Source organism: Eubalaena glacialis, chromosome 12 (genome assembly GCF_028564815.1).
Source record: "Eubalaena glacialis isolate mEubGla1 chromosome 12, mEubGla1.1.hap2.+ XY, whole genome shotgun sequence".
Classification (NCBI taxonomy): Eukaryota; Metazoa; Chordata; class Mammalia; order Artiodactyla; family Balaenidae; genus Eubalaena; species Eubalaena glacialis.
The window spans coordinates 51,885,832-51,895,221 of record NC_083727.1 but is presented as its reverse complement, the minus strand read 5'-3'; the positions used below and the strand labels follow the sequence as shown (position 1 = coordinate 51,895,221).

The 9,390-nt window shown below is 32.7% G+C and overlaps 1 protein-coding gene across 3 annotated transcripts in view; it reads left to right on the top strand.

Annotated features, from left to right (window-relative positions):
• Positions 1 to 9,390, top strand: part of AFG1L (AFG1 like ATPase) — a 198,254-nt gene that overhangs the window by 88,859 nt on the left and 100,005 nt on the right. For all 3 annotated transcript variants that reach the window (XM_061207301.1, XM_061207300.1, XM_061207302.1), the window contains exon 7: positions 5,806 to 5,864. In XM_061207301.1, the coding sequence (XP_061063284.1) occupies positions 5,806 to 5,864 (59 nt within the window). The remainder of the gene's footprint in view (positions 1 to 5,805; positions 5,865 to 9,390) is intronic.

Genomic DNA, 9,390 nt, shown 5'->3' with positions numbered 1-9,390 from the left:
CCTTTGATCACCAATTATAAGCAGTTTGATTATAATATGCCTTGATGTAGTTTTATTCATGTTTCTTGTGCTTGGGCTTTAATGAGCAACTTAGATCTATGGGTTTATAGTTTTCAATCAAGTTTGGAAATAATTTGGCCATTATTTCTTCAAATATTTTTTCTATCCCCTCCTCTTCTCCCCTTCGGGTCCTGCAATTCCACATATATTGGGTTGCATAAAGTTGTCCCAGAGCTCACTTATTCTCTGTGCACTTTTTCTTAGTTTTTTTTCTCTCTGTGCTTCATTTTGGCTAGTTTCTATTGCTATGATTTAAAGTTCACTAATATTTTCTTCTGCAGTGTCTAATCTGCTATCATTCCCATCCAGCATATTTTTTTTGTCTCACATATTGTAAGTTTGCATCTCAAAAAGTTCTTCTTGGGTCTTTTTATATTTCCCATGTCTTTATTTGATATGCTTGCTCTTCCAGCTGCTTGGACACATGGAATACAGCAATAACTGTTTTAATGTTCTTGTCTTCTTAAATTTATCACCTATGTCATTCCTAAGTCTGTTTCTGTCAATTGATTTTTCTCCTTGTTCTGAGTCATATTCTCCTGTTTCGCTGCATGCTTGGTAATTTTTTATTAGATGTTAGACAATATGAATTTTACTTTGTTGGGTATTGGATATTTTTATATCCCTATAAATATTCTTGAGCTTTATTTTCTTTCTTACAAACAGTTTGACTCTTTTGGGTATTGCTTTTAAGTTTTGTATGGCAGGACTAGAGCACATTTAGTCTAGGACTAATTTTTCTCACTACTGAGACAAATCCCTTTTCAGTCTTCTGCTCAATGCCCTATAAATTTAGAGGTTTTCCAGTCTGTCTGGTGGAGACAGGCACTCTTCCCAGCCATGTGTGAGCCCCAGTGATGGTTTCCTTGAGTACTTTCAGATGATTCTTCTCCTGGCTTCAGGTAATTTCCTCACACACATATGCTGATCAGTACTCAGCTGGGGACATAACTGGGACCCTCAGCAGATCTTTAGAGCTTTTTCACTGGGCAGCTGTCTTTTCTCTGGTACGCTGCTGTGTGAACTCTAGCTGCTTTTTCCTCCCTGGACTCTCACCTATCTCCTCAGCTGGGGAGACTTCCAGGCTCTGTTTGGGTTCCCCCTCCTTGTGCAGAGTGCTATAAACTTCCCCAGACACTAAGTGCATTTGTTTCCTATTCTCAGGGATAACTGTCCCTTTTTTCTGGTGTCCAGTGTTCATATAAAGCTATGATGACCAGGTCTGGGATTATGGAAGGCCACTCTAAAAGTCTGTCCACAATAGTGGATTCAAGGAAGGCTTGTTAGAAAATGTGGGATTTGAGCAATAGATTGTATAGTATTAGAAAAGAAGGAGAGGTAAAGTCATGAGCTTGTGCTGACTCTTCTGCCTAGGATACGCTTCCTTATTCTCTGCTTGGTGGCACCCCGCTTATTTTTCCAAGGTGCTCTAGTCCCATTGTTACCTGCAAAGCTGCCTTTGAACCCAGGTAAAATGAGTAGTTCGTGTTCTATATATTATGTTTATACCTTGTATCCCTTTTTACCTTGTATCATGGTTATGATCTGGTTGTGTCTGTCAGCTGTGACAAGTCCAGCTGGTCACAACATGGTTCTGAAAAAGCCTACGAGTTTTAGCTTCATTAAAGACCTTCCTCAAAAATTCTAGATATACCAATTACTGGCTGGGAATTCAGAAAATTATTTTAAAAACTCTGAGTATCAGTTTCTTTATCTGTAAAATGGAGGTAGAAATATTTACTATGCAGGGTTATTGTAATTTGTGTACAGTGTCTAGCAAATTGCCTGGCTCCTAGTAGGTGTTCTCTAAATGCTAGTTCCTCCTTTTATTTATCTTTTGTCTTCACTCATTTCAGTGCAGACAAATAATAGGAATTCATTAATGTATGTTGAATTGAATATAAAATTGTAATATACCATCAAATGGGAACATTTAATTAGCTGTATTATCTATACATCTAGTAAAATACTGTTTGAACTCCAGTTAGATTTTTAAAAAGAAGCTAAGTAGCTCTTCCTGCTTACGTGGCCTAAGGGCGCCATTTTCTTTTAATCTATACTAAAATAAGAATCTCCTGGAAAGGTAAATCAGATTGGTTCCATAGAGCCATATAATTATTTTGTGTTAATTTATAGGAAAACTCCTTTTATTTACCTATCTTAAAAGTTTTTCTTACTCTAAATCCATATGTACTTATATAAATAAGTGGGCATCCTGGTTGTTTTGACACTGGGTTTTTAAGGAAAAGATCTGCATATCCATGTGCATCTCCAAAGTATTTATGTAGATCCTTGTAATTACTTTATAAATCCTCTTTGCATGTATTTCATCTGTAAGTCTTATTACAGTTATTCATTGTGGAGAATGTAGAAGTCCTTATACCATTCTCAAAAAATGAATGTCCTGGGACTTCCCTAGTGGCGCAGTGGTTAAGAATCTGCCTACCAATGCAGGGGACATGGGTCTGATCCCTGGTCCGGGAAGATCCCACATGCCACGGAGCAACTAAGCCCATGCGCCACAACTACTGAGCCTGCGCTCTAGAGCCTGAGAGCCACAACTACTGAAGCCTGCACTCCACAACTACTGAAGCCTGCGCGCCTAGAGCCTGTGCTCTGCACGCAGCAAGAGAAGCCACTGCAATGAGAAGCCTGTGCACCGCAACAAAAAGTAGCCCCTGCTCGCCGCAACTAGAGAAAGCCCGCGCACAGCAACGAAGACCCGACACAGCCAAAAATAAATGAATAAAAAATAAAATAAATTTATAAAAAAAAGAATGTCCCATAATTCCAATACTCTGTCTTATATGGCCAAGTGCTCATTTAGCTCTGTTTAGAGATCATTGAAAAATAATAGGCAAGAACTTCTGTTGAATTTTAAAATAATATTTAGTAACTAATGACAAATGTTGATATAAATGTACTATAAAATCTTCATGTCTAAGAAAAATAATATTAAACAACTAATATTAAAAATTTTGGTAGCTAAATAACATTTCAGGAGATGGATCTATTGTATTGATAATTAGCATAATATTTGAATTGCAAAAAAACTCTTCAATTTAATGAGTACAGTCCTTTTTCACTTAAGTGTCCTGTAAAAACCTAAAGGTTTTCAAGCCAAATGATTTCTGTTTAGAATTTTGTTCAGAAAATACTTCCCAGAACATAAAGTTTGAATTATATATCCTTGTAAAGGCTGATTTGTTTAAAAAAGTTAACCCTTTAAAAATTAAATCTCAAAGACTTAAAGGCATTGTTATTCTACTTTAATTTTGCTGAGTGGAAATCTTTTAATCAAGAATATTACAAGTGGGCCTTTACATTTCTCATTGTCATTAACCTACTGAACGGTTCATGCCTGTTAAACTACATGTCAGAGCCTGCCTTATATGTCCATAAAAAAAGATATTCCGTGAGTAAGACCAAAATGTTACCTTAACATAAACTTTTATTACTGTAATATTTTAGTTTTAATTCTGTAACATTTCATTTTTTGATATTCACTAGTGTTGTGTATGTTTCTGTCTCTAATAAATTTTCAAAGAGCTTATTGAGGCATAATTGACATACAATAAATGGCACATACTTAAAGGATACAATTTTAAAAATACTGACATATGTATACATCTGTGAAATCACCACCCCAACAATATAATTAACATTTCCATCACACCCCAAATTTCCTCCTCCCCTTTTTCATCTCTCCCTGCCATCCCTTGTCCCAATCCCTCCCTTTCCCAGGCAACTGATTTGCTTTAGATTATTATAGATTAGTTGGCTTTTCCTACAGTTTTATATATATGGAATCACACAGTATGGTATTCTTTTTTTTGAGGGGTAGAAGGGTTTTGCCTCTTTTACCCCATATAATTATTTTGAGATTCATCTATTTTTTTGTGTGTATGAATAGTTTATCTTTTTTATTGCTGAGTAGTATTTCATTACACAGATATGCCACAGTTTATCCATTCACCTAATGATGGACATTTGGATTGCTTCTAGTTTTTGGCTGTTACAGATAAAGCTACAATTTTAGCTATTATGATAAAGCTGCTATAAACATCGAGTGTATTTAAAAAATTATTTCATTTTTGATTTTTACCACTTACTGGCAATCATGGCTGTCAACTCTTATCGTATAGCAGTGTTTTTATGCACCTTCCCCAGCAACTTTGTAATTAGGGAAGACTATGAAAATACCTAACTTTAAACCCATTTCCTGCATTTACCCATTTTACTCATTCGAGGTATTGATTATAGGAAAAAAAGATCTCATTTTGAAGAGATCCTGGCTAGCATTATCTTACCTTTTATAATATCTGGCTAGCATTATCTTACCTTTTATAATATCACTAAATAAAAATTTTAAATGTAACTGAATTTAAAGCCTGCATTATCTTACCTTTTATAATATCACTAAATAAAAATTTTAAATGTAACTGAATTTAAAGCCTGTAGTCCTTAATTAACCAAAGAGCTTATGCAAATACTTTCTTCACTATAATGATGTTATGATGAATATTTTTCTAAAGAGAATAAATGTTTCCTAATGACCATATTTTATTTCCATAAGTAAATGTGGCAGTTGAAATCTTAGTTATCCAATTTTCTTTAAACAAGGAAATATAGAAAGGATCCCATAATGTAATACTTAAAAAGAAAAATTGAGACACAAACTAACTTGTGATTTTTATAATTTGGAAAACTTTTTACTGTTCTCATTTTTATACTTTTTTATTTTTTAAATCTCATTACTTTATAGAGTTGACTTTTAAAAGGACTATTTAATTAATTAATTTATTTAGGCTGTGCCGCGCGGCTTGTGAGATCTTAGTTCCCCGACCAGGGATCGAACCTGGGCCTTTGGCAGTGAGAGCGTAGAGTCCTAAACTGCTGAACTGCCAGGGAATTCCTTAAAAGGAATGTTTTATATGCAATAAAAATTCAACCTCCTGAAAAGAATATTCCAAGTCTCCATTATTAACAAAAAGTATGCAAAGCTTAAAATTTGTTTCTCCTTTCCATTTATTTATTCTTAACAATATGTGTGTTTATGTGTGTGTATATGCGTATGAATATACATACACCATGGCACATATACATATATATAAAAATCACTATTATAATGCAACAAAAACTACCTGTTTATGATATATAATTACATTAACTTTACAGTCTATTAAGAATGGAATTTTAATTTTTAGGTAGTTTCTTTGAAAGTGGCCTTAATGTTATTTACTTTAATGGAAATATATCAACTTGATATAAATACATGCACAGTTCTGTCTGTTGATGTGTTTTCTTAAATGGCAAACTGTGTTACACAGTCTTCTGTACTGAGAACTTTTATTATAGATGAGAAAAGGAAAATATAATTTGTTTCCCAGTAGAATCTGTGTTCAAATATTAAATACTTTTAAATAGATCATCTTTTTATGTTGAATTATTGATTTAGGATCATTCGTGATATCTTCCAAATTCTTTTCTTGCTTTTTATTATAGTTTAAAGCTAATTTGATTGAATGCCTTTTGATATTCTTTCTGTGATTGTTAATTTTTTCTGTTATTAAGAATATAATAAATTTTGTATAGTACCAGAATAGAGATTAGTTTTGGTTATTTTTCTTCTCTTTTGCTTCTTTATCTTTTTCATCAGTAGAAGGCTTTATTTGCCAGGCTAAAATATAAGCTAACATTATGTTTTAGGTGAAGTGAAAAGCTAATACTAATTTTTTCTTTCAGATCTCTATAAGAATGGACTCCAAAGAGCTAACTTTGTACCATTCATAGCTGTCCTGAAGGTAAGGAAAATCACTTACTTACGTTCACTGACTAATAACATATTGATTGATAATCAAGGGCTTTTATAGGATTGCTATGGTCTTGCATTCAAGCAGAATTTATTTTGATATTTGATGGTAATAGTTAAAGACTCTAAAGGAGAAAAGAATCTTTTTTATATAGTATTCATCAATATGTACACAAGAAAAATTACAAAATATAGTCTAAATTATTGTCCAGCTGCAGCATTTGATAGTTTGCATTTTATAAATTTTAATTTGAGGTTTGCTTGTAAATATTATAGTGGAATGTTTCAACTTATACATTGATTTCTGAAAAAATGTTTAATGTTCCTTGTTTCCTTCAGGTTAATGGCCATTAACATGTTTTCCCAGCTATTAAAGTTGCTATTTTGGAGTAGCATTATTACAAAAATATTGTAATATATTTAAATGTGATTGCCATCAAGTTATCATGAAATTATGTCAAGTTGAGGTACATAAATAGTTTAAATATTTGTGTGTATCATCACTGCATAGAGTTTAAAATAGGCTTCATTACAATATGATGAAGAATAAAGTAACCTTTTTCACTGTTAATTTTAGTAATTTTTTACACGATTATTCAATAATTCTACATTCTACCAATATTTATTGGGAACCTACTATGTGCAAAGTGCTACATTAGGCATAATGGATAATATAATCATTAAGTAGGTTGTGTTTCTTGCTTGCAAGTCATTTATAATCTGGTTGGGCATATACTATGTACACAGATACCTATAACACAAAGCAAAATGTTTTTGGTAAAATAATTACCAAAAAGAAGCGTATATGCCAAAATATAATTCCTGTAATTCTCAGGCACATTTTTCCCTGTCCATAACAACATATCTAAAGAAAGGATAGAATTGTATTTTTTTTTTTTTAAAAAGACCTAAAACCTCAAAAATTCTTAACCAAGAAGGAGGAGTAAAAACATTTTATATTCAAATATTCTGAAGATGTAGTCAGACAATCTTTTTGAAATATACTTTTGTTGGAGCTATTGTTAGTGCTAAACTTTATTCCCTGTGCTATCCAAACATCTGTTTCCTTAACCAATTTTAGGTTCCCAGAAGATTTTAGTTTCTCTGAGATAGTTTCAGATGTAGGAAAAAGTACTTTTTGAAGATTTATGCTGTTAGTAATTTTTTCCCGTTTGTATTCATGTTTTACATTTGAGGAGAAGGTAGATTTGCAATGTTTTCTCCACGCCAGGAATCCAAAGTAATGTGGTGTATGTAGATACCAAAATATAAACAGGGAAGCTAAGAAAAATAGATGCTAAAAATAGTTTCTTCATGTAGCATAAAATACACAAAATATAAAGAGATGGCTCACAAATGAAACAAACTAAAAGATTCTCAGGGAACTTTGTAGCTGTACTTTTTTTAACCCCAAACCTTATTTTTTGGTCAGTTATTTGTCATACTTGAACATATAATAGCATTACTAATAGACAACTAAATTGACCAGATTGAATTTAATTTCCTTTCCCTTTCCCACCCTTAATTTTTTTTTAAAGAGTAAGAAAAACCAAAGAGATGAATAATCTGATTTGAGATCCAACAAGAACTGAGATAATACACAATTTGAGATTAAATATGAACTGAAATTTCCAGGAAACTAAATACCAGATTGGATGAGAAAATATCTAAAATGTCTCATTTATTTAAAAGACTTTTCACATGTAACAAAACATCAGTCTGATGAAATGTACACTAGAGCTGGTTTCCCTGGAGCTTTTTTGGTGGGCATAGGAAGTTTCCCTTGTAAGGCAAAGTTGTTTCATATTCATTTTACCTATTCACACATGCTAGCATTACTCTTTCATTTTGCCCAGCTGAGAGACATGTATAGTAGAAGTGGAAATACTAAATATCAAAACTTTGTTTTAAGATAGACTTAAAACAAATAGAGCCAATAAAATATTGCTACAATTTTTGTCAAAAAACAAAAAAAACAAATAGAGGATCTTAGTTTAATAAAAAGAGATTATAAACAAGATAGAAATTTATTTTGGGGAAAAGTACAGTGTAAAATCCTTTTTCTCCTTTACATTTTCCTATGTAAACTGAGAGATAACAAGTTTGTAATTCACCACAAGAATTTGTGATTTGTTGCTTGGAGTTGCAAAATGACCAAAAACTTATGTAAGCTATTAGTGAAAAATATTTTCATAAGATAGTAAGAATGATGAGGAGGACTAATGTGTTATTAAAAGCCATAGGTCTGGGACTTCCCTGGTGGTCCAGTGGTTAAGAGTCCGCCTTCCAATGCAGGGGACACGGGTTCAATCCCTGGTCGGGGAACTAAGATCCCACATGCCGCGGGGCAACTAAGCCCGCATGCTTTAGAGCCCAGGTGCCACAACTAGAGAGAAGCCTGCGCACCACAATGAAGATCCCGCGTGCTGCAACTAAGACCCGATGCAGCCAAATAAATAAATAAATAAATATTAAAAATAGTACAAGCCATAGGTCCATCAACAGATGAATAAACAAAATATAATATATTCATATAATGAAATATTGTTCTGCCATAAAAAGGAATGAAATTCTGATGTGATACATTATGGATAAACCTTGAAAACATGTTAGGTGAGATAAGCCAGACACAAAAGGACAAATATTATATGATTCCACTTATATGAGGTACCTAGGAAAGGCAAATTGATAGAGACAGAAAGTAAAATAGAGGTTACCAGGGGCTGGGAGGAAAGGGGAAAAGGGAGTTATTGTTTCGTGGGTGCAGAGTCTCTGTTTAGGATGATGAAAAGTTCTGGAAATGGATAATGGTGATGGTTGCATAACATTGTGAATATACTTAATGCCATTGAATTATACACTTAAAAATGGTTAAAATGATAAATTTTAAGTTATTTGTATTTTACCACAATTTATAAAAAAAGAAAAGAAGCCATAGGACTAGAACCGATATAGGAAATGATCAGGTACATTTCCTCTAGAAACCGCTTATAAAAAACAAAGGAAAACAAAACAAAACAGAAAACTCTTACATATACTTTTTACTGCCTTTTAAGTAGGGAGTTTCTTGTTTTTTTCTTGTACTTTCTTTGAGTTTATTTTGCTGTTCTTTTTTAAAATTTACTGAGATTAATTTTTATCTCATTTTAACCTTCTTTCTTAAATGCATTTAAGGCTGTTTATTTCCCTCTGAATAGCTGCATCCATGAAGTTTTGATATTTAGTATTTCCACTCTCAAGTTCAAAGTGTTTTCTAATTTCCATTGTGATTTCTTCTTTAACCCATGAATTATCTAGAAGTCTATTTCTTAATTTCCAAACATATGAGAATTTTCTAGTTATCCTTTTGTTACTGTTTTCTTAATAAATGCTTAATTGCATTGTGGTCAGAGAATGTGCCCTTTGTGACTTCAGTTCCTTAAAATTTGTTGAAATTTGCTTTATGGCCCAGTATGTGGATAATTTTTGTAAATATTCTCAGCATTCTTGAAAATAATGAGTACTCGCCAGTTATTGTG